This window comes from Felis catus, chromosome B3 (assembly GCF_018350175.1).
Source record: "Felis catus isolate Fca126 chromosome B3, F.catus_Fca126_mat1.0, whole genome shotgun sequence".
Taxonomy (NCBI): Eukaryota; Metazoa; Chordata; class Mammalia; order Carnivora; family Felidae; genus Felis; species Felis catus.
Genome location: NC_058373.1, coordinates 39283362 through 39309059, shown reverse-complemented (window position 1 = coordinate 39309059; position 25698 = coordinate 39283362). Strand labels below are relative to the sequence as shown.

The 25698-nt window shown below is 38.2% G+C and overlaps 1 protein-coding gene and 1 non-coding gene across 2 annotated transcripts; one reads left to right on the top strand and one right to left on the bottom strand.

Moving 5' to 3' along the window:
- Positions 1–1381: 1381 nt before the first annotated feature.
- TRNAQ-CUG lies at positions 1382–1453 on the bottom strand. The gene has a single exon. It is a non-coding gene; the product is annotated as a tRNA-Gln (tRNA).
- Positions 1454–1772: 319 nt separating this feature from the next.
- On the top strand, positions 1773–21100 carry RAB11A (RAB11A, member RAS oncogene family). Its single transcript, XM_003987022.6, has 5 exons — positions 1773–1957; positions 8596–8791; positions 9042–9235; positions 10244–10324; positions 19317–21100. Exons 1-5 carry the CDS (start codon positions 1918–1920, stop codon positions 19454–19456), a joined length of 651 nt encoding a protein of 216 aa, XP_003987071.1. The 5' UTR covers positions 1773–1917; the 3' UTR covers positions 19457–21100.
- The last annotated feature ends 4598 nt before the right edge of the window (positions 21101–25698 follow it).

Below are 25698 nucleotides of genomic sequence, written 5' to 3'. Positions count from 1 at the left end.
TATTGATATCCCCCTTTTCTTGGGCCCCTTTTGTTTACTCATCTGAGTAGAGCTAGGACTGTGTCTTATAATCTGTGATACATGTAATATTTAGCTGCTTGAGAATATTGTGCATTTCCCCCAATGCGGATAATACTTACCTTTGCACAAGGCAGTATCTAGACCTTAGATAAACCTTCTATTGCTTATACTATCACAGAAAGCACTAAAAATGACACTGGATAAGTTTCTTATTGCTGTTGTAACAAATTACCACAAACTTGATGACTTCAAACAACACAAATTTATTATAGTTCTGTGGGTCAGAATTCTGCATGGTGGTCTCACTGGGCTAAAATTAAGATGTTTGCAAGGCTGTATTCCATCTGGGGGCCATGGGGAAGAATCCATTTCCTTCCCTTTTCCATCTTCTAGAAGCCTGTAAATTTCTAGGCTCCTGGTCCCCTTCTTCCATCCTCAAAGCCACAAGGGCTGATTGAGCTCTTCTCACACCACATCACTTTTCCACTTGTAAGGATCCCTGTTACAAATTGGGCTCACCTGGAGAATGTAGGCTCTCTTCCTATTTTGAAGTCAGTTGATTTGCAATTTTAATTCCATCTATAACCTTAATTTCCCTTTGCCATGTAATTTAACCTATTCACAGGTCCCAGGAATTGGGAAGTGGACATCTTCAGGGAGCCATTATTCTGCTCACCACAGGTATCCTTGCCCCAAAGTCTAAATTGAAGGTTTGCATATAGGTGGTAGGGGGTATGGCAGCAAACGGGAAAAACGTTTGGTAATAACAAAGCTCTTACCAAATACAGGGAGGCCCTGCTGCACGATCTTTGGGAAGTCACTTAAGTCTTAGTATCCACATTTCTGCTAAAATGAAAATTGCCACTCTCGTCTCTGCTTGTTTAATGAAATAATTATGTAAACGGGTTTAGCTTAGAGGATGACAAATACGGCTCAAGAAGTTCTTGATGAATCTTGATGAGGAGGGTGGGCGAAGTTCTCTAAATGACATCTGGAGATAGTTTGAGATTTCCAGAGAAAAGGAGGGAAAAGCGCCTGTCCTTGAATGAAGTTGGAGGTTGAAATTCTAGCAAAAGGAATCGAGTTGCATTGAAGCTTTGGAAGTAAGCTTTGAGGCAGAGAAGCCCAAGTTAAAAAGAAGGCGAAGTGAACAGTCTCCTTAGGAGGCACGCAGGTGACAGTGACTACAGAAACAAAGGGGGGAAATTTGTGAGCTCTCGTAGGCAAAGATTATGTTTAGAGAAATTCTTTCTCTACTTAGTTCAATAGTTCAAGGCCATATATACCGCAATTATAAAACAATTAGTTGGTGAATAGGTAAATGGAGTAAAAACGTGCTCAGGAAAAAGGAGAACAGCGCAGGTTCCACCGAGATTTGAACTCGGATCGCTGGATTCAGAGTCCAGAGTGCTAACCATTACACCATGGAACCACCACAGAAGAAGGGCCGCCTTGGGCTCTCTAATTCTTACACAACCCCGCCCCCATCTACAAACCTACCACGAACAAGCGGGGCTAAAGCTCTTCCCAACACCCCGCTTCCCCGCATGGCGGCGCGAGGAATGAGGGAGAGGCCATTAAAAGGGTGGCAAGCTGCCGCTAGGAGCTGGGAGTCCAGAGCTCAGTTTCCCCTCTAAGCGTCTTGGAGGGGGCAGAATTTGAAGACGGACGCAAAGCTCCCGCGCACCGCCCTTCCTGGGCACAGGGGCGGAGCGCCACCTCCCGGAAGTACTTCCCCTTAGGGGCTGGGGCCTGCCGGAAGTGGCGTAGCGGCAGGGAGGGGTTCTTTACCCTGTCCGGCAGCTGAAGCTCGGCGTTCGGGTTACCCCTGCAGCGACGCCCCCTGGTCCCACCGATACCACTGCTGCTCCCGCCCCTTCGCTCCTCGGCCGCGCAATGGGCACCCGCGACGACGAGTACGACTATCTCTTCAAAGGTGAGGCCATGGGCTCTCCCACTCTCTTCACCGAGTCCCCCGTTCGGGGGCCCGAGACACTCCCGGGGGACCCGCGTGCGGGCTGCCCCTGCCCTGAAATCGGCCTTCCTCAGCCCTTCCTCTCTGTGCGATTTGTTCTGCGGTCTCCCAACTCAGCCCTTCTCCCCTCAGACGGGGAGCCCTCCGCACACGCCGGGCTCTTAGCGACCTCCCCTTAGGCCTTCACTATCCTCAGCGCCCCTCACCCTGTGTCCTTCTCGAGGCAGGCAGCTTTCTCCCCAGTCGTCTTCCTTTCCCCGGTTCGGTGGCCCCTTGAAGGGGGCCGCCCCTCCCACCATCTATCTTTTCGGGTTTGGCGCCCCTCCCGCTCAGTATACACCCTTCTCGGCTCGCTCGTTTCCCGAGCCCGTCTGACCGGCCCTTCCCCTCGCTCACCTTTCTTTCGGCGCAGACTCCCACTACAGGTCTTTTTCTAATCTGCCCCCCTTTTCCCCTCGAGCGAGCCTCTCCTTTGCGTCTCCTCTCAGCCCCTCCCCTCGGACCGAAGCCTCTCTGAGCAGTTTTCTACCATCCCTGGGCCAGGCCCTCGTTAAAATCTGAACGGGCCAGGGGCCCCCACCCCCACCCGCCCCACAGGTCTCGTGGTCAGTAACCTTCTCGCACTGCCCCCGGGATCGGTAGCTCTCTCTTTCTCTGCCTTTCCTCCCCAAATAATCTAGAGCTCTCCGACGTCTCCTGTGCGACCCCGAGGGTGGGGGGTAGGGCAAGAGGGATTGTCCATCACCCACGCGCGCACTTGTCGCAGTGACCCGGCAGACTGTTGTGACTTCCCATCTAGGCTTTTTTCCTCCTACCCTCCCTACCCAGCGGCAGCCAGCCCGGGATAACTCTAGAGTCTGCTAGCGAGAAGGGGTTGCGGATGGGTGGTGGCTGTTATCCTTGCCAGACCTGAAGGCCCAGTTCCTGAGCAGGAAAGGTTGTGCGCTGCACAAATACTAGCTTGCTTTATCACTATGGACTGGTTGCTTCCTGCTGCAACACTGGGAGGATCCAACCTTTTGGTGTTTTTAGAACAGGAAGGGAAGAGTCTTAGTTGGCCACATACCTTTCCCAAAAGGTGGGGACTAGGGGGAAGTTGTGTGCTCTTTGGTGAAATTAAGTATGTAATACAAGATAGGGAAACGTGTAGTGCCCTTGGACAAAACATATTGGAGGGTGGGAGTGGATGGAAAGAATTGCTTATTGGTTAGTCCAGAAAGAATCCCAGTAGTTTGTTGGTTTTTTTTAATCAGCAAAACTAAAGGGTACGGTTTTCAATGAGAAACACAACTGTAAATGCTTTATTTTTGTTCATTGAATGTGTTCCCACTCAGATGCTCTTTCTCTGCCTCTGAATTAGGGCAGCCATCAAATAGTATGCTGAACAAAGATCATTACCAGGGAGGAAGAAGCCATTGCTATTAAAGCTTTACAGTGGAGGGTGGAGTTTAAAAAGAGTGTTAAGCATGGTGATTGTTTCTGACCTTGCCATTGGGTGCTAAGAATGATTGACTAAAGGGAGCCGGAAACCTTTCTTTGCTTTACCAATACTTTGCAAATCTTATCACTGCTAACTCCTGGGCCAGAATATTCTGTTATATAGGGTGACTGCATTCAGTGTTCACCCTCACTTACCCCATGGTGGGAAAGTCATTAACGGAGAAGAGAGTACTTAATGCATTTTACAAATACAGAAAGGAAATGTTAGCATACTGTTAGCTGAAGGCATCTGAGGTCAAGTGAAATTACTTAGGTAGGTGAGACCTTAGAGACTAGTGTTTAGTCATTATCAGGTTTATTTCTTAAGGTACAAGGTGGTAGGCAGCTAGGTACCTTTAAAGTGATGAATTTAGAACAAGATAGACTAACAACACAGTATTTCTCCTGTTTGGTTTGGAGCTTGAGTGTTGTTTATAGAAGCCATTTTTTTTTTTTTTTTTCACTAAGAATATTAAGTATCCTGGATTGGTTTACGAGATTTTAACTTAATTTTGAGATTAGACCATTCTTGTTAACAGTGATTGAGAGTATAGGGCTTACAGGCCTGGATTCAAATTCTGATTCAGGTCCTAAATTTGCTTTGTGACCTTTGAACATCAGTTCCTTCCTCTATAAAAAGGAAATAATACCTACCTCTCAGGACTCTTTCCAGAATTCAATGAGACTGGTTATGAGGACTCAGTAAGTGATAATAATGTGAAGAAAATTACTGTGGTTCTTGTCAGCTTATTGAAACTTAACTCTTTATAACAGCATTTAAGTATTACTAAAGAAACTGAAAAGTAGGAATTTGAGGTGCCTGGATGGCCCAGTTGGTTGAGTGTCCAACTCTTGATTTTGGCGCAGGTCATGATCCCAGGGTTGTGGGACTGGGTCCCGCTTCAAGGTTCCACGCTCAGTGCGGAGCCTGCTTAAGATTCTCTCCCTCTGTCCCTCTCCCCTGTTTGTTTCTCTCTTTAAAAGTTCCTTTTTTTTTTTTTTTAAGTATTTTATGTTTCCATGGGTTATGTTTTCATTTTGTTGTACGTTTTTGTACATTTTGCTGTTTAAGATAGGGTGTTTAAAAATTTTGCTGAGAAGAATTTCCACTTTTTTTTAAAGCTCTTACAGGATATGAGTCATTAAAAAAAAACTTTAGTGCTGATTATTTAGCCAATTTTTTTATTTATACAATTATATTTTAAAGCAAAGCAGCAATATCACTTTAAAATGGTATCATTCTACAGAGATTGTTCACCAAGATGAGCTACAGCTCTCCACTTGGAAGATCGCATACATAGCACACTTAATGTTTGAGGGAAGTAGAAGTTCGTAACTCTGACCAATTGAAAATGAAGGGATATTTTGATTAGTAAACGATGTCGTGGTCCAAATGGGAATGTAAATTGGGGAGAGCAGGGCAGTTACTCTACATTATGTATTCGTTCTTGAACATTAGTTAAGTTCAACAATGAGACTTTGGGTGTGTGTGTGTGTGGGGGGGTTATTTTACTGTTTAAAACTTGACATTTTACTTTAAAAGCTTTATTTAATTGTACAGGTATTTATATACAATGTGGTTATGGCCTGTGGGACACATAAGTGAGCATCAATCATGGTTCCTATTGGTGTTGAAGACACCAATTCAAAGTCACATTTTTTGCAAATATTTAGATACATCATTTTCTTTTCAATCTAGTTGAAGGTCAGTAGTAATTAACCATCAGCTGATTGTCAGTGGAAAAGATCACAGGAACTTTGCTGTCTTGCATCTTGGTAGTTTTTCTTTCACAACTTTTGGTTGAGCAACTCACAATCTGCTGAATCTGGAAAAACTTGTCTAGACTAAAGCCTTATTGACTTATTGAATGCATTTTATTTTCAAGACTTTCAGTGAAGTAGGACCATGAATATAGCTGAAAGAGTAGAAAAGTCTCCCAAGTTTATTTATAAAAATCAGAATGAAAATTATCAGTTAATCATTTTAGATGATAACATTTAGATCTGATGCACTGTGATTGATTTTTTCCAATTAAATCTTAGTCTAGTACATTAGTTTGCAAGAGTGTAAAACTAAATGTGGTTGAAGAGGTGGAACTTTTTATTAAATAATGGATAATTAATATGTATATTCTGCTTTTATGGCATTTAGCCTAATATTTGATATATTATGAACCAAATTTAATATTAGGTATTATAATGATACTTAAAATTCAGCAGGTGAGGTTGACCAAGTGGTAATAAATATCACTAGGTTATTTTAGAAATGTTATAGGTCTCTAATATACAGATGCTGTTATTTATGTTTATATTATTATACACACATACATACTTTTACCTAAGGTACTAGTTAAGGAAAACAGGAAACTCACTGCAGACTCCTTTCTTTGAACTATAGGATGTGATCATATAGTTCACATTTTTAAAAGCAATTAAATATTGTCATCCTAATGAGAGAAGCTATTTTGATTAGAAACTGAGTCCATGAATTAATTAATTTACTTATTTTTGGTTTATTTTTTCAGTCATAGCCTGTAAGTTCTCTTAGGTTGTTCAGGTAATGTAATCCATTCTGGTTTGTTTATTTTTTTAGTGACCTTATATGTAACCCTTCTTGGTTTGATTTTTCATTTGGTAACTGAATAGAACCAGCTTTCCTTATTTTGTCATCTCTCAGCACTTCTTGGCAGTGCTGTTATTACAGAACCAATATCTTCTGGTGTCATTCAAGATAAAATCCTTTAACAAGTTGTTAGTCTTTTAAATCTGGCAACTCTGTCCATGTCTAGCGGAGGTAATTATTTTATACTGTATAAAGCATTCTTCATGAGTCTTGAATTATTTTTAGATAAGAGTGCAATTTTTTATAATGTTAAAATGAATTGGTTACATTGAGGGGGAAAATGCCTTCACTGTCTTTATGCTGAGGTGGGGAGATAATGAGTATAATCATTAGTTAACATGGCGGTCAGAAGGGAAGAAACCAAAATTTGAAAGTTCTAGAGGTTTTGTGGGAGGGAGAAGGTGTTCTTTGAGCGAGTTATGTATTTAATTTTCCAAAGGCTTTGTCATGCTTTTGTCTAGTTTTGTCATGCTAGATGTCTTGCTCTTTGGCTTTAAGCTGGCTCCTGAATTACTGATTGACATCTGAGTGTCTATAAAAGTAGAAATGTTTTAACTTTTTGGTTTTTCCCTTCTTCCTTATTCCCACCTCAAGTGAGGCTTTTACACCTCTGTGCTAGTGTGGGGCCAGAAATGATTGAAAGAGTTTCCTGAGCAGAACATTAGGTCTCTTGCCCTAAGAGGCAACACTGAGTGTATCCAATTAATAGGGTAGAGTACTTGACCTCATCTCCAGAAAGGTGCACCTTGGAAACTAACATAACCAGCCATCCTATAAAACTGGAAGTGCGTTGTTTTTATATGTTACGTTCATGACCTTAACATCTTTCCCGGTGTTAGAAATTAGAGCGTTTGCTATAATATCTGTGTTTGTCACAATACCTTTGACATCTCTAATTGACTGTATAGCTAGAAATTACCGGTTGTACTGCATGGAGTTATTGCCACCTGCATGATTTCTTGCTGAATCAGCTAATAGAGGAAGTCAGAAAGATATGCATTTGATAATGTACTCCATCCAAGACTGTCCAGAGGCCAGCTTATATCCCTTCTTGTGGCAAGGAAGGAATGCGTAATAGACTCTCTTTGCCCTCTGACCAGAGTGCAGTGAGTTCTCACAGTTTTTACCTCCCTCTCTCTACTCCTCTGCCCCCCAATCTCAGTCTTTTTAGGAAGATATGGTCTTATTCCTTGGTGTTATTCTCTCATGTTTGATTTTCTAGTCCTGGTGACTAAATCAGTTACCTAGTAAGAAGAAGCATTACTAGTCAACAGTAGAAATAAGTATTTTTTTTGAAATGCTGATAACGTTTTTTTCCTTTGTAAAAATTTTCAGTTCATGTTCTGTAAACCTGTGGATGTGTTTTGTTCTTAAATGCTTTAAAACAGGTTAACTGCCTGTTTTATTATTTATGAAAAAAATTTTTTTTGTAAGTTTATTTATTTATTTTGAGAGAGTGAGAGAGCAGGAGGAGGGGAGGGGCAGAGAGAGAGAGGGGGAGACAGAATTTCAAGCAGGCTCTGCGCTGTTAGCGCAGAGCCAGATGCAGGGCTCGAACTCACGAACCATAAGATCGTGGCCTAAGCCGAATCAGAAGTCAGACACTTAACTGACTGAGCCACCCAGGTGCCCCCTTTTTATGAAATTCTTAAGTATAACATTGCCTTGGGTGAAAAAAAAATCTCCATATATTTAGTTAGTAAATAAACTGTCTCCTATAGTGATCATAGGAAATAAATTCATCTAAACCAAACTTGTTTTTCAAAAATTCTTAAGTCATAAGAGTAAGTGTGTGCCCCCGTTGCTTTGGCTTTTACTCAGAGGAAGTCATGAATTCTTAGCTTCCTAGGGCCCCTGTTAAACTTAATTGGAGTGTCTGTGTTTGTAGGGGTCTCTAGCTTCTGGCCCATGTGGTAAATGCAACTATGAAAAATTCTTTGTAGTTTCTGTAATCTGGGTGGCAGAGTATATAAACCTCATGCCTCATATGGTAAATGTGTTTCATTTTGCCTGGGTGTGAGTCCTGAGATCACACCTAGTCTTTGATGAAATTAGAACACTTTCATTCTTTCCCTCCTTTCTACTAACATCCTTTGTTGCTTTCCTGTATGATACACTCTAATATCACAAATTGTTTATTTGGTGTAGGATTTATCTTTCAAGTTACTACCTCCTATAATAGTAAGGTTGGTATCACATTGATGGTAATTAATCAATGCCTAGCAGACTTATGATTGAAAATTGCATGTGTAAGGCAGGATACTGTATCTGTGCTAAGCAGATGATGTGTGCAAGTTATTATGTAGGTAGAAATAGGTTCAAAAGAATAAATTGGTTTTATTGATTGGTAACAGGTCAGGAATATGGGCTTTTGCCCTCTCCCCCGCCCCCATTCGTTTTAAAATATCTGATGCTCTTTTTTGCTTTAAAGCATGGTGTTATTTTGAATATGTCTGCCTCATTTATCTGACACTAAGTTCTTTGTCTTTTTAATCAGTTGTCCTTATTGGAGATTCTGGTGTTGGAAAGAGTAATCTCTTGTCTCGATTTACTCGAAATGAGTTTAATCTCGAAAGCAAGAGCACCATTGGAGTAGAGTTTGCAACAAGAAGCATCCAGGTTGATGGGAAAACAATCAAGGCACAGATATGGGACACAGCAGGGCAAGAGCGATACCGAGCTATAACATCAGCGTAAGTCTCATAGTTTTTAAGTTCTGAGAAATAGACTGAATTAGCTGACTTTTGGTATTGGAAAAGATAACTGTTTTTTTGTTTTGTTTTGTTTTGTTTTTCTTCTTTTAAGAATTCTAGCATAAGGATTTTGAAATTCATTTATAAATGTCCTTTTAAAAATATATAATCCACAAATTTAGTTCTTCACGGTGTTCCCTTCCATCTTGCGGTTTTTTTCTAATAGTTAAATACATGTTTTTGTTTTCAGATACTATCGTGGAGCTGTAGGTGCCTTATTGGTTTATGACATTGCTAAACATCTCACATATGAAAATGTAGAACGATGGCTGAAAGAACTGAGAGATCATGCTGATAGTAACATTGTTATCATGCTTGTGGGCAATAAGAGTGATTTGCGTCATCTCAGGGCAGTACCTACAGATGAAGCAAGAGCTTTTGCAGGTTAGTGATATGAATTTCACGATATTATAGTGATTCTGTATTTTTTACTGTTACGTCTTGCAGTTTTGAAACTTTTCCAGTGTGGGTAATCGCTTACAATAGTTTCAGGAAAGCAAACATCAGTGCTCAGCAAGGATTGTTGTTCTGAAAGTTAATGATGACTGTATGGCTCTTTTGCTTAACCTTGAGTCATTAAAACATTGTATTTTGAGTTTTGCTGCCAAAAGTTGAATATAAATCCGATTTTTTTTCCTGACCCTGGAAGGAATAGATGATACCTGTCAGTTTATTTTATGCTTCTTGTTTTTTTTTTTCTATCATGTCTGTGTTTTACCAAAGCTGCTCTATATGGGTGTGAAAAGTAGTGGCCCAGGGAGTGTCAAGGACCGATAGAGAATGCGGCTGTTTAGTAGGAGTTATAACTTTTCTGGCTTTAGTGGAGGATCTGCCGGTTTCTTCTGTTCCAGTAGGGACAGCCTATCGGAAGGCAGCATTATTCACTCTTGGCTAGTGAAGGTTGTAACTGTTTCCCAGTGATTAGGCTGTGAATAAAGGTTTTTGTAATAGTTTTTCAGTTTTCCAGGCAAGAAGCTTTATTTCAAATAATATAGTTCCAGAATTTTAAGTGAATAAATACATACCTATCCATGTTTATATCATAATTGTGTGGTTGATGGGGAGAAGGACAGTAAGGGATGGAAATAATGGAGTATTTGATAAGTTTACTACCTTTTGAGTAGTGTCACTCATTGCCATTCGTTGGTAGTAGATAGATGTAACAAGTATTTATTTTAATTAAGGAGCCAGTGAAAATTTCTCACTGTTATTTTAATCTGCTGAAGTAAAGTAGAATGGTGTCCTTACGACTCAAGGGGTTGGGGAGGTCTTGGGTTTTACAAAATTTTATTATTTCCTTTTTGAAGTTTGAATGTATTACATCTCTTGTGTAAAATTTGACAAGACTGAAGTTTTTCTCTCTCCCACTCCTTGCCCCCCCCCGCCCCCCAGAAAAGAATGGTTTGTCATTCATTGAGACTTCTGCTCTAGACTCTACAAATGTAGAAGCTGCTTTTCAGACAATTCTGACAGGTAAGACTTGAATTTTTACAGTACACTAGTGGGAATTGGAAGTTTTATGAATGTAAACAAATTAGAAAACTATATGTCACACTATCGAAGTGACTCATTTAAGAGCTGCGATAGCAAGAACTGTTTAGAGTACAAAATTAGTTAACCCTTGCTTGCTGAGCTTTAATCCTAATTCATTTGGTTTATATTGGGAAAAGTACTTTGAAAATAATTTGTTCACTTCTGTTATTACATCATTCCAGATATTCTGTACTTTGTGGTCACAAGCACAAAGTAACGGTTAAAGTAATCCTTAAATTTTCATAAGATGAATATTGAAATCATGGCTATGGAGGGGCACCTGGGTTGTTCAGTCAGTTAAAGGTTGGACTCTTTGATTTCGGCTCAGGTCATGATCTTATGGTTCATGAGTTTGAGCCCTGAGTCAGACTCAGCACTGACAGTGAGGCGTCTGCTTGGGATTCTCTCTCTCTGCCTCCTTCTCTGCCCCTCCCCCACTCATATGCACATGTTCCTGTGCACATGGGCGTGTGCATGCTCGTTCTCACTCTCTCTCTCTGTCAAATCAATCAATCAATAAATAACCTGAAATCCTGGCTATGGAAAGCTATAAATGCCCTTTGAAATTCAGTAAAGAAAATCTTGCTTGGTTCTGATATGTTATAGAAGCAGCTAGGGAAAACTATACTTTTTTTTTTAACATTTTTTATGTATTTATTTATTTTTGGGAAAGAGAGAGACACTGAGCATGAGCAGGGGAGGAGCAGAGAGAGAAGGAGACACAGAATCGAAGCAGGCTCCAGGCTCTGAGCTGTCAGCACAGAGCCTGACGCAGGGCCCGAACCCACAAACCACGAGATTGTGACCTGAGCCAAAGTCAGATGCTTAACTGACTGATCCACCTAGGTGCCCTGGGAAAAATACATTCTTAAAAATTTAAATGAAAAAACAGTAAAATTCTCCTGTTGTAGAAGAAGCAAGGTGTCACCTTGTGGAGAAAATCAGCAAGTGACTGCATATGGAAAAGTTTAAATACGTAGTGGGAAAAGAACAAAGTTCATGCTGTTCTAGAATGTAGATGTGCAGACAGGTCAACCATAGGGATTTCAAGAAGGCATTGTATTTGTGTTGACTTACATTTACTCTGACTTTATTAGAATGACCAAATTTATCAGCAAGTTTAATCTTAATCCTGTAATAAGTATTTTGATTGTTTTAAAGTACTTTAAAATTATATATTAACATTACTATTTTTTCAAATTTTTTGTTGAGAGAGAGAAAGCAGCCATGCAGGTGCCTGCGAGCAGGGGAGGGGCAGAGAGAGAGGGAGACACAGAATCTGAAGCAGGCTCCAGGCTCTGAGCTGTCAGCACAGAGCCTGACGCAGGGCCCGAACCCACAAACCACGAGATTGTGACCTGAGCCAAAGTCAGATGCTTAACTGACTGATCCACCTAGGTGCCCTGGGAAAAATACATTCTTAAAAATTTAAATGAAAAAACAGTAAAATTCTCCTGTTGTAGAAGAAGCAAGGTGTCACCTTGTGGAGAAAATCAGCAAGTGACTGCATATGGAAAAGTTTAAATACGTAGTGGGAAAAGAACAAAGTTCATGCTGTTCTAGAATGTAGATGTGCAGACAGGTCAACCATAGGGATTTCAAGAAGGCATTGTATTTGTGTTGACTTACATTTACTCTGACTTTATTAGAATGACCAAATTTATCAGCAAGTTTAATCTTAATCCTGTAATAAGTATTTTGATTGTTTTAAAGTACTTTAAAATTATATATTAACATTACTATTTTTTCAAATTTTTTGTTGAGAGAGAGAAAGCAGCCATGCAGGTGCCTGCGAGCAGGGGAGGGGCAGAGAGAGAGGGAGACACAGAATCTGAAGCAGGCTCCAGGCTCTGAGCTGTCAGCACAGAGCCCGATGTGGGGCTTGATCTCATGAACCTTGAGATCATGACCTGAGCTGAAGTCAGATGCTTGACTGATTGAGCCACCCAGGCTCTCCGGGATTCACAGATTTTAACTTGTAAATGTCTTATTTTATATTGGAAATATGTAGGGAATAAACCCAAGAATTTAAGAGCATGGACTTGGAAGCCTTACTTGGGTTTTAGTCCTGGCTCCTTCACTTACCAATGGCTCTGTAAGCTTAGGCAGGTTACTTAATCATTTCTAGCCTTAAATTTTGGGGAATTTTGTTTTTGTTTTGTTTTTTTGAGAGAGGGCTTATATTTATAAATACCTTGTGATATGATTTGACTTGGCTATTATGTTGTGACTTAAAGGTTTTTGTCTCTATAACCCACAGAGAAGAATTGCCTGTCACTTGAGACATCTGTAGACTCCAAAAATGAGTACATGACTTCATACATGTTAAAATACTTAGCTATCCCTGGTACAGAGTGGACATTTGATGAATTAGTAGCTAATAGCAGTTAAAGCATGAAAATAAACTTAATTAAAAATAAACTAGATATTGGTAATTTACATACCTATCTTATTAGAATTCTTCTCTGTTATCAGAAAAATAGTAACTAACAGAACTGGTGCTAAGGTTGGATAAATAGTCTTTGGACCACAGTAGCTTTCCTTTAGAATCTTCTTTGTGTCAAGTTTCATTACAGACTGTTAGAAGCAAGGAAGAATTGATTAAATATGCAGTGTGTCTGCAAATCCCACTTTCCCTTACAACCGCTTGTGTGGATTCTATTAAATCAATATGTAGAGTACTAAATTTAGACCCAGGAGTTACAGGTTTTTACTTTTTATCACTTTGTTCCCACTCCCTGTGTAACTAGTCACTGAACTAGTCACTGGACCTCCCTGGTCCTCAGATTCACAGTGTCTTAAATAATGAGTGAGTTAAATCATTTTGAGGGTCTGTGAGTCTCTTAAGGCCTCTGAAAACCTCACTTCTTTTAGTCCTTGTTGAAATAGTTTTTATGTCCCATCACATCTCTGCATTCTAGCCCATTCTGATCTCAGTTTCTAGCCTATTCTGATACTAAGTGAAAATGAGACCATCTTCAGTTCACTATTTTATGTGTCATTTTGCAACGTTTAATGATCCACTCAAACATGAGCTAAGTAATCAGTAAGTATGATATATACTTAAAATTGAACTGTTTTGTCCTTAAAGATGAAGGACATTTGGCTATTTTTCTTAAAATTCACTCTAGATTTAACATTTGTTATTGCTTGATTAATGTTGCTTGAAAGCAAACAAGACTTTCACTTACTACCATTTTTTCTCTCTGTATTCACTATTTTCTCAGCTTCCTCCATAAATCTTAAGTATTAATCTGTGGGATCGGAGGTCACTGCATATGGCAGCAGACATCTCTTGTTTTGCATGTGTTAGATGTTTGTTCTAAACTTTTCTTCGCTTTATACCAGTAGGAGTATTAATAAGAGAAGACAGGGAGGGGGAAAAAAAAACAACAGGAAACACCACAGTAATCTCCTTAGGTTTAATTCTGCCTTGAATGTTAACAGCATTAAGGGAACATTTACATTGTATTTTGATGTTGCTGGAAGAAAAAAATAGTTTTTTTCATTTTTAAGGTGAGAAATTAATTATGTTGGAAAACTTATCTACATTAATACTCCAGAGTTAATTGTGTTGCTTGTTTAGAATAAACTCATGGCATTTTTGACATCCACAGATTTGACAGTAACTCCATGACAATTTTACTGATAGAATTTTTTAGAGGTAGTTAGCTAGTACTTGAGTGAACCTGATGGATTGCCTAGCCTTTGCATTGCAGTGAGTGCAGTTTTCTTCCTTCATCCTCAAGTTTATTAAGGGATGTTTTTAATTTATATTTTCCATACTCTTATTTTTTCTTTCAACTTTGAATTTGATAATTTCAGACTGAAGAGTTGCAGTAATAGTGCAAAGAATTTGCGGATACCCTTCACCCATGTTTCCCAAATGTTGGTATTTTATCATATCTGCTTTATTCTTTCTCTTGCTGTATGCATTTTTTTTCTTGTATCAGTGTGTATTTCTTTTTTTTTTTTTTAATTTTTTTTTTCAACGTTTATTTATTTTTGGGACAGAGAGAGACAGAGCATGAACGGGGGAGGGGCAGAGAGAGAGGGAGACACAGAATCGGAAACAGGCTCCAGGCTCTGAGCCATCAGCCCAGAGCCTGACGCGGGGCTCGAACTCACAGACCACGAGATCGTGACTTGGCTGAAGTCGGACGCTTAACCGACTGTGCCACCCAGGCGCCCCTAGTGTGTATTTCTTAAAAACAAGAATGTTCTCTCTCATAACCATAGTGCACTTGTAAAAAATCAGAGAGGTAGGTAGTAATCCACATCAGTGTTTAACTGCAGACCTTATGCAGATTTTTCCAGTTGTTCCAATTATGTCCTTAATTAGCACAAGAAATTCTGGGATCACATCATGCATTGCATTCAGCTGTCCTAGCTCTTTCATCTCCTCTAATCAGGAAAAGATCCTTAGTCTTTGTTTTGTTTATTGACATTTTTTTGAAGGGTACAGGCCATTTATTTTGTAGTGTCCCTCATTTTGGGTTTGTCTCATGTTCACTCATAATTGAACTCAGATTATGCACTTTCAGCAGGAACACCACAAAAGTGCTCTTAGTGCATCCATCAGAAGGTTTGTTGTATTTATTACTGGTAATGTTAACTCTGATCACTTGGTTAAAGTGATAACTGCAAGGTTTCTCCAAGTAATTAGTAAGTCCAAGTCATCTTTTTAATTAAAGATGGTTAAAGTAGTGAGAATCATTTAATTAGGTGTAGTATCTTTGTTCTTGGCATGTGGTAACCTTTTAAATACATCATTGTATCAAATCAGCACTTTTCTGACGTTCAAGAAAATTAATGGTTAGCAGTGGGTTTGAAGACCACCTAACAAATTCTGACCAAGGCTATAGTGAGTGAAACAACTCAGGCTTCTGTTATTTTCACAATTTTTGGATGGCCCAGAGAACTTTAACTCTTTTCGTTCCCTAATTTGGAACAATTGCATTTAACTTCGGCAGAGTTTACTTGGCAACTAGCTCCATACTTTCATTAGGATAGAAATAAATATGTGTCCTTTTTTTTTTATGTTTATTTATTTTTGAGAGAGAGAGAGTGTGAGCAAGGGAGGGGCAGAGAGGGAAACACAGAATCCAAGCAGGCTCCAGGCTGTGAGCTGTCAGCACACAGCCCCATGTGGGGCTCGACCTCATGGACCATGAGATCATGACCTGAGCCAAAGTCGGACACCCAACCGACTGAACCACCCAGGCGCCTCAAGCATGTGTCTTTTTAATTTAACTTTACCTGGTTATATTTAAAACTATGTTACATTAATATTTTATCTTTCTATTTAGATCTATGGGAGATCCTAATACAAGAACGACACAGAATAGTTCCTTTTCTTTTTAACTTTGCCTATCCTTTGGACATCTTGAAAAGGGACTGCCCAGGAATTGGTGTATCACATACATTTGGTTCTAAAGGAGAACATGCCCTTGAAAGAGGAAAATATTTGCATCTGGTTTAGCAGGTTATTAGTCCTGTTTCTGTTTCCACTTAAATAACCTCTAATCAGATACCAGGTGGAAGGTATCTGCTTCCTATTTTCTTATCAAGGTTTCTTTTAAGTGACACACCCAGCCACAGGAGATGTTAAATACATTACTTGAGTAGCATCTTAGTGCCCATTTCTTTTACTTTTTTGATCCACACTTTCCTATTGATTGCTTTGGCATTTTCATTAGTGGATGTCTTTTTGGTGACTGGAACAAATGTAGCCCTAATCCATTTTTACAAAACTGTACAGTAGTACTTGCAGACCAGTTACACAGTACTGCTCAAATTGCTTGCTTTGGAATGAGACCTCTTTAATATTTAACTTAATGTTCTCTGAGAACTCTGCCTTGTCCTCTCTTACAGTGTTGGCTTTTCATGTAAGAGCCCGCAAAAGATTTTTTGTTTTGGTTCTTCTAACTTAATCTTCCAAACAACTTGTAAAAAAGTTAAAATTTGTAGAGGGTCCCATTTAATAATTTGCACTTGAGAAAGAAGAGCCATCCAGTTTGGGATAAGAGAAAACAAAGAAAGAATGAATGAGTAGTGTAGTTTTACAGTAAGTTGATGATTGTTTTTATTCCTTAGGCACTAGCCTGATTGGATGAGTGTCTTTCCCTTTGCCCTTGACACACTCCAGTTCTGTCTCTTTGCAATGAAAAGAATCTAAATAAATTAGACTACATATCCTGTTTTTGTTTTTTAATTCTAGTCAGTAGGCTTTCTTTATTGCAGTGTTTTTCCCTTGATCCTTCTTCAGCTTTGAACCACTGTCAACTTTCTGAAACACAAATTTTAGTGCCTTCCCCTCCCCACAAAAAAGTAAGAAAAGGTACATTATAACTGTCAGCATTTTTGCTAGTTTACATACTCAGTTGACTACAGCTTGCTGTTTTTCAACTTTAGGGAAATTAGTTCTTAATTTGGAGGAACTTACTCATTTAACACATTTCTTCCTCTTTAACTTTTTGTTAGGAAAGTTTCCAATATACCCAAATCAGGACAGTATCATGAATTCCCATGTAGTCACCAACAGCCATCCGTTCATGACCAGTCTTTCTTCCACCTCTTCCCTCCCTTATTATTTTGAAACCAATCCCAGATATTATATCATTTCATTTGTAAACATTTCATGATGTGTATATCTAAAAGATTAGGACTTAAGCTCAAAATAGCAAAACTAGTAAAAAATTGGCAGTATGTCTTATTATCATCTTTATCCAAACAATATTACAATATTCTGTTTCAATTTTTTTTTTTTTTTTTTTTTTACAGTTCAAATTAGAATCCAATCAAATGATGTTCCTATTTGGTTGACATGTCTTGGAGCATTTTGAAAATATAATTCTACTTCTATCTGTTTTACCCTTTAACTTTATAATTTAAAAATATTCAAGTATTATAGAAATAATACAGTGAAAACCTTAAACCTTTCATCTTGAATCACTTTGCCACATTGGGCTTATTTCTACATGTGTGTATATACTCTTTTTCCTCTTTGCTCAATCTTCAGAAAATAAATTGTAGACATTGTGGCACTTTACAAGTAAATAAATACTGGAGCATTTTATCTTCTAAGTACAAGACATTCTATATAATCAGTACAATATATTCAAGTAACAAATTTCTTGAATATAATATATGGTACTGTGATTATGTAGAATAATTCCTTGAGTATATGGTATTTTGATTATGTAGAATGCCAAGTATAATATATGGTATTGTGACTATGTAGAATGCCTTGTGCTTGGGAGATATGGTGTTAGCTTATGTGCAGTTCATATTCCTGTTTCTTCAAGTATACTAATGTCCTTTATAGATTTGGTTTTTACATTTTAAATGTCATTTTGGTCAAAGGTCGCACATTGATGGGAATTGTTTTCTATCTGGGGCATTATTAAATACAGTAGCTACTGGGCACAGGTTGTTATTGAGCACTTGAAATATGACTAGTAGACTGAGAAATTGGTTTTTAAATTTAATTCAATCAAAAAATTTTTAAAAAAAATATTAGAGAGAGAGAGAACGAGTGGGGGTGGGGTAGAGAGAGAGGGAGACACAGAATCTGAAACAGGCTTACAGGTTCCTAGCTGTCAGCACAGAGCCAGACTCGGAGCTCAAATTCATGAACCATGAGATCATGATCTGAACCAAAGTCGTATGCTTAACTGACTGAACCACCCATGTGCCCCAGATTTTATTTAAATATGTGACTACTGTATTGGACACTACAGATGCAGAACATTTATCCCCATCTTTTAAAGTATTTTATAACAACAAAGTTTTTGAAGACTCTTGGCCAGTTTACTTGTGGGATGTCCCTTAGTCTGGATTTATCTAATTGTTTTCTCAGGATAAATTCATTTTAAACATTTTTGGCAAGAATACACAGGTATCCTTCATAGGAATGCACTGTGTCTTTCGTAGTGCATCATAATAGGGGATAGATCATGTCAGTTTGTTCCATTTTTAGAATTCTCTTACCTTTTGAGGTTTTTGTTTTTGTCTTGAGAGAATAAAGATAAGTAAGATACATTCTCTGTAAGGAATTTATAATTTAGTCAGAGTGAAATACTTTTAGGCAGTGCAATATATGACCGAATAAAATGAGTTAAAGATACTTGGTGTAGAGGAATTTCATAACATTTATTGGACCAAAAAGTTACTTATTAAATTGTTAAGCCCCTACTATATACCATATGCTGGAGATACAGAAATGAATAAGGTAGACACAGTGTCTATACAGAGTTTAATGTTTAGTGGAAGAGGTAGACACAGATTTTCTTTTCTTTTTCTTTTATTATTATTTTTTTAAACAGTTTGGGTAAGTGTCATATAAGATCTTAAGTTGCTTGTTAATAATTACTTCATTACAATTTAACTTTAGTTCAGGAGACACTGATAAACATTATCTTTCCCTCCTTTCCAAGAGTCCTTGGGATTTTAGCATGTTGGTGAAGTTGTGTTCTTCCCTACACAGCCAAGAAAAATGCTAATGTGTCTCATAGTGCAGATTTATTTTTATTTTTCTGTGGTACAGTGTGATGCTATGTAGGGTTTCTTGATAAGGGTAGACTGAAAATACTCTCATAGTTTAATATTATTTATTTATTTTTCTCTCATGGCTTAATTTACATCTAAGCCCATAAACTATGTAATCTCTTTAAAACAAGATTTATTTAATTGGCTGGTGAACGGGAAAACCAGTTTTTCTCTTCTTACTCGTCGAGAAATTGTTAAAATAATGGATTGACTCTAATCAGTGGCTATTTGAAAATAAAACTTAAATTTATATATTCTTTGGCCAAGTTTGTTTGCAGTCTTTTTCTGCAAATCTATTTTCTACCTCTGTGTACTTACTTTTATATCAACTATTAATGAATCTATTCACAGTGAGTATTGCTGGATTTTCTTCTTTTTTCAGAGATCTACCGCATTGTTTCCCAGAAGCAAATGTCAGACAGACGTGAAAATGACATGTCTCCAAGCAACAACGTGGTTCCTATTCATGTTCCACCAACCACTGAAAACAAGCCAAAGGTGCAGTGCTGTCAGAACATATAAGGCGTTTCTCTTCTCCCCTAGAAGGCTGTGTATAGTCCATTTCCCAGGTCTGAGATTTAAATATATTTGTAATTCTTGTGGTCACTTTGTGTTTTATTACTTCCTCATACTTATGAATTTTTTCATGTCTTAAGTCTTTTGATTTTAGCTTTATAAAATCATCCACTTGTCCCAAATGACTGCAGCTTTTTTTTCATGCTATGGCTTCACTAGCCTTAGTTTAATAAACTGAATGTTTGGATTCCTCAGTTATTGTTTACTTTTCATCATGGAAGCCTGTCACTGTAGGACATAATAGAACTTGATCGCTTGAAGCTCAGACCTATTGGTCTTGATCAAATCAAACTAAGAAGACCTTAGAAGAAATAAGCTATCATTTTGCCACAGAGCAGCAAATAATGAGCAGCTTATAATTCATACACTCTTCTCTCAATGCAGTGTATATTTCCACAAATCTAAGAATTGCCCTATAAACACAGCAAGATTTTGAGAGCTTGAAAATTTTCCATTATTCTGGAAGTCAATTTCTAAAATGCCTTAATAGGGTTAAGTAGTTTAGTAAATTTTGTTTTTTAATTTTTGTAAGCATCAAAGTTGATTAGAGAGGGGGGACACTTTTTTCTGGACAAGAATGATCTTAATAAACATGAAAGACTGTTCTATGGTTTCAGTAGCAGTGTGGTTATGGAGCCATATGTTCAACAACGCTGCCTGGCAGGCTGGGAACTCGAGAGACTGGTGGAGTTCCATCTGAGATGCCTCTGTTGCAGTGATCAGGCAGCCCAAATCACTGGGCCTACCTGTTTTCCCAGCAGTAGGTTATGTGGCCTTTTATTGCTCAGGCAATAACTGGTTTAATGCTGTTAGTATCAAATTGTGAAGTGTTAATTTTGTCTTAAAACCCTCCAGTAAATGAAACGCAACGTAGTTTTATCACCATATCTATCAGCAGGCATGGATAATTATTTTAACAATGCTGATGTTGAGTTTGCAATATATTATGGAATACAGTCCAGTTAAATTTCTGGTTTCAGTATGTCTAGGAATACAGTGAGAGGTTAATTTCTGCTCAAGTGGTACCACTTAAAGGCATGTATTCTTTTAGTACGTAGTACCTTGAGTTTAAATAGAATGTATTTAGGCATTATACCAACCTGAAATACTTTTTCCCACTACATTATTGAAATCAATGGAGCAACTAGTTTCCCATTTAGAAATGTGCACACTAATACTGAGTTTTCCTTTCTTGTGGATAATATTAAGCACTTACTCTGCAGTGTTCTGAAAGTTGTGTCAACTGAAGTGATACTATTCAGGATGGTGGAATATCCCCCAAATACAAAAATATGTATGTGTGTGGGCTTGCATAGATTACTATGTTTCATAGTTAATCAGTCTTTTGCAGTGCTTATGATGTGTGGGGCACACGGAAGGCATTGCTGTGGTCAGTCTTTTTGGTTTTCTTCTGTAGCCATTTATTTTAGTGTATTGGTTGGTTATGAAGATACTATTATCTATTTGTAAATCGCTACTTTGTATTTTATGCATGCTCTGTAACTTGATTTATTTTTATCTTTATTTTATTTTTTAGTTATTGATTTGGAATATATTCACATTCTAATAAACAGTTATAGGGGGACTATTCTTTATGTTGTCAGATTACATTTTTCCTTTGAGTGCTTTGGATGCAGCCATGGAATATTTGATTCTGATGAGTAAGAGCATAGGTCCTTGCATTACAGAGTAAACACTGAATTGGAGGCATCATTGTATGAATTCAGCTTTGATTTTAGACATAGAATGCAATTATGCTTTTCTTGGAAAAGGTATCACCAAAAACATTAGGGAGGTAGTCTTTGTATTTTCATTTATAACAGTGTCACCAGACCCAGGAAGAGGCATTTACTCAAAATTGGTAGTAAATCTTTCACAAAATTATTTAAGAGAAGGAAACCGTAGGTAGTGAATTGAAAATCAATAACTGAATTTTATCAAGTATAGACTTAATGTTGCCTTGGGCATGGTTGGATCTTGGGAGAATTCCAAGAACCCTTTAAGTAGTAGTAGAAAATGTCTTTGTATCTTAACAGTGTCTTCATTCTGAATAGTATCTCAGGAGACAAACTGTCTCAAGTAAGAAACATTAAGTTTTAAATTACTATGACAGTTTAGGGCTCAAGGCAGTTTAGAAGAATTTTGCTGCTTGACCCTGCTTTTCAGTTATTTTAACTTGGAATTTTTTTTTTTTAACCTATTCTCCTGGAAAGTCAGTTAGCCCTCCTGATTTAAACTTGTATGTCATTGTTCTTAAGTGCTATCTGTGCTATCTATGATTTTTCTTTAATTGTGGTTGTAACTCTGTAAGGGTATCTTTAGCCATTGCATTGTGTATGCTAAATTCTAATTCTAAGAAGGGGTGCTAGCTGGTGATTTGTGCCAGGGGTCTTTTATGTTCTGAAAGGTTATGCAGAAAAGTTAGACCTCTTGAGTTTAGATTGCCCATCAGAGCTAGTCATATTTATTTCATCATTGGGAAAATGAACATCTTAAATTTTGTCCTCAGTGATACTTGTATTTTCAAAATACAGATACTCTCAGTGGTTTGATTGTTGTCCTGATTTCTTCCATCTACCTTAAAGAGGAAAACAAAACTTTTTAGACAGTTTTGGCCAGTACCAGAAGCAGAATAAGTCAAAGGCTGGGTTGATAATTAAGAACTTAATCTAGCCTGTTAGGTTTTTTTTTTTTTTTTAATTTTTTTTTTCAACGTTTATTTATTTTTGGGGGGACAGAGAGAGACAGAGCATGAACGGGGGAGGGGCAGAGAGAGAGGGAGACACAGAATCGGAAACAGGCTCCAGGCTCTGAGCCATCAGCCCAGAGCCCGACGCGGGGCTCGAACTCCTGGACCGCGAGATCGTGACCTGGCTGAAGTCGGACGCTTAACCGACCTCGCCACCCAGGCGCCCCTAGCCTGTTAGGTTTTAATTAATGGAGTGGGGTGTGTGTGTGTGTGTGTGTGTGTGTGTGTGCGCGCGCGCGCGTGCGTGCGCGCGTGTGTGCGTGCACGCGCTTAAACACAGGAGGAAAATAGAGATTGGTTGTTTGAAGTCTCACAAACATTTTAAACCTGAAAAAAATTCCAAACAGAATCTGAATTTTGTATAAGAACTGTGCATGGCGTGCATTACTTGTGTGGGGAAAAAAAAATGAACAAAGACCCTGAAAGGACTGTCTTCCACCACATGCTTTAATGGGTTAGCATAATAGGCTAGTGCTAAAATTAGGAGGGCTGATTTTTGTTATCCTGTTGGGTCCGTGCTGATGCCACACCCATTCTGGGATTTGACAGGCCACCTTTTCCACTCACCTAAATGATGTGCCAAATAAACTGAAGTTGTCATGCTAATGTTTTAAAGAATGGTTGTGTTTCCTCAAGCTATAGGAGGCTGAGGGTAGCAATGAAATATAAAATGCTAATATCATCACAGCTTCTGTAAAGGAGATCATAGGCTGAGAAATAATTTTAATTGAAGGGTTAATTTCACTGAAAATTGAATTGGAGGATAGAGAAGGAACATCTGAAAGGACACTTATATATGTGATACTGGGCATATATTAGAAAGTATGCTAAAAGTGGCAGGTGTACTAGAGCAGTGGACTGAGGGACAAAAACTAGGATTCTAGTCGCAGCTCTTTAAGTTTTTATCTCTGAGCCTCACCTTCTTCCCATTAGTGAGAGGAATAGGTTAGATTATTCCTGGGGTTTATCCCAGCTCCAGTTCAGTTTTTTTATGAATGAACTCTTCAGGTGGTAGAGTCAAAGTATTCTACATTTGAACGTAAATTTAATAGATAAGTAAAAAATCACTTTGCCAAATGTTTCTGGTCTTACAATAAGTTGATTAAAATGTTATCATTATTTCCATGTTAACCCCATTCAGTGAGATGAAAACTTTCAGAACATTTGCAAAATGTCTGCGGTTTTCTACCATAAGTGTCAGAGTACCATATGTGCTAAGGGGCATGGGGGTGGGGAGCGCACGATGGGCTGCTATGTCACTTGTAAATTGAGAACTGCTTATATTGGCTTTTACTGTTAAAGTTCTGCTGGCTTTTAATATATACCTTTTAAAATATATTCATGTCTGAGAGAGAGAACTTTTAAAAACATTTTGTGTTTAATTTTTTACTATTATCTCTTGAAGGAATCTATAAGAAGGTAGAGCAGTCCACAGTACTAGCTATCCAATAGAAACCAATAATTAAGTCCAAGGATACAGGTTTTTGTGGCAAAATACACATAACATGAATGGCATTATTTGGCTGTTAGTTTAATAGTCCAAATATTAAGCATAGAATTGATAGGTCCCAGCACAGGCGTCATATTTGCTGCTAACTACTCTATTACCAGTACAGAGTAGTGGTGAAAATCAGTAGCCAGCCAATAGGATTCCTTTTCTGTCTTTGAGTCAGTGGGACTTGCCTCTTACTCCCATCCCAATAAAATGAGTAAGTATTGCTTGTAGACCCATTTCCCTTGACAACTTCCATTCTCAGCATACTGTTTTCTCAGATCCTTGTCTTATCTTTAAGTTGCTGACCATGGTTTTAGTCTATGCCAAAGCATTTCATCGTACGGCTCTAAGAATATGATAGGAGAAGGTCATGCCTGACATGGGACATCTGGAAAGCCCCAAGAAGCAAGACTATTTCTGCAGGCTGTCTTTGATAGGAGACCAACTCTGGAGGAACTGTTAGGATCATCAGTTACTGGTTTTGGTTTACATTTAAGTGGGTGCCTAAATAACAGTACTTTGTAATATCTCAGGTCCCTGTGCTTTCTCTTATCCAAGGTTCTGGAGGGCCATCTGCTGGGCTAGACAATGGCTTGGGAGGTAGAAGCTGGAATGAGGAGGAAATCTCACAACTTGTTGCTACACACTAGAGCTTCCATCTGCTGTGGGTTTGGATTGGACCACTGCTTTCTAGTTCTGCAAATCAAGGAAGAAAATGTATAATCGGTACCCTACTAATCCCTAGGGCCCTCCATTTATCTCTGCCCTTTTCTAGTTGCAAAAGCATAAGATTCATAAGTGTGGGAATGTACTTTGTTCATACTTATATTCCTAATATCTGTCCCTTCTACTACTCCATGTCAGAACAATAAAGAAGGAACATCTAAAAGAGTGAGGGGGCTAATCCTAGGATTCATTCTAGTTTCGCTTGGGAGCTGTAGTTTGAAAGTTACCATTCAGGCTAAAAATGTTTTAATTAAAAGTTGTGTAAAATTATGATTGGTATGATTATAATACAGCATTTATATAAAGTATAAATTATAGTATAATGAATCCCTATGTACCCATCCATCCCTTCTGAGAAAGATTTTTCTATCTCCTGTTGTCACATACTAATTAAATGGGCCTCTTCTGCCTTCCGTCCAGTTAAATGAATGGCTCATAGAATGTATCATTCTTGAATCTTCTGTGTTGAGTGTACAACCTGCAGCCTTTGGTTATCACTTATGGTATTGGGTAGTATTCTGAGCCTTGTAAGTCATAATCTAATATTACTGTTCTCAGTAAATACCTTTGTTAGCCTTAAAACTCTTGATGTTTTGTCTTTCACTGAGAAGTCAAGCTCCAGCCCTTGAGAATTGTCTTAGGAAGATCATTTCTGAATGGTCTTAGTCTCTAACAAAAATGTATTATTCTTGGTTAAACATTTTATTCAGTGGGAATAACTTCTGAGTGTCATGTAAGCCTTGGGAACTGATAAGTTGAAAGCTTTTACTTTGACTTAAATAGGATTATGTGCAAACTTTGAAACTATGAAGGAAGAATTTTAAACTTATACTTTTGAAAGCATTCAGTAAGCTATTTTTTTAGCATCTGTGTTTTACTACAAAATTAATCCTGCTGCCTCTTTACCAGTTAGGTCACAAGGTTGTTTTAAAAGGTCCTAAAACATGCACCCACTGTAATGTACTGGGTGATAACTTCTACTAGTGGAAAGCTATTCACTGCACTTATGCAAATTAGGTGGCCCTTTCACTTGCTTTTATTCCATTCCATAGAAGTACCTTTGTGCCTCTGGAGCTGAGCACAGGCCTTTGAGTTCAGTCTTTGTGAAAGCAGAGAAATTCTCTATTTGAATATTTGACGTGTATGAGATTTTTCAATCTTTGGACATAAATAAGAATATGTTACTCCTATTCATTACTTTAAAGGAAGGGACTCTCA

Excerpts from the sequence above, each read along its gene's own strand:
- RAB11A (XM_003987022.6), top strand. The coding sequence starts at position 1,918 with ATGGGCACCCGCGACGACGAGTACGACTATCTCTTCAAAG. Across the intron at positions 9,236-10,243 it reads TGAAGCAAGAGCTTTTGCAG|AAAAGAATGGTTTGTCATTC; the intron begins GTTAGTGATATG and ends CCCGCCCCCCAG. Across the intron at positions 10,325-19,316 it reads TTTTCAGACAATTCTGACAG|AGATCTACCGCATTGTTTCC; the intron begins GTAAGACTTGAA and ends TTCTTTTTTCAG.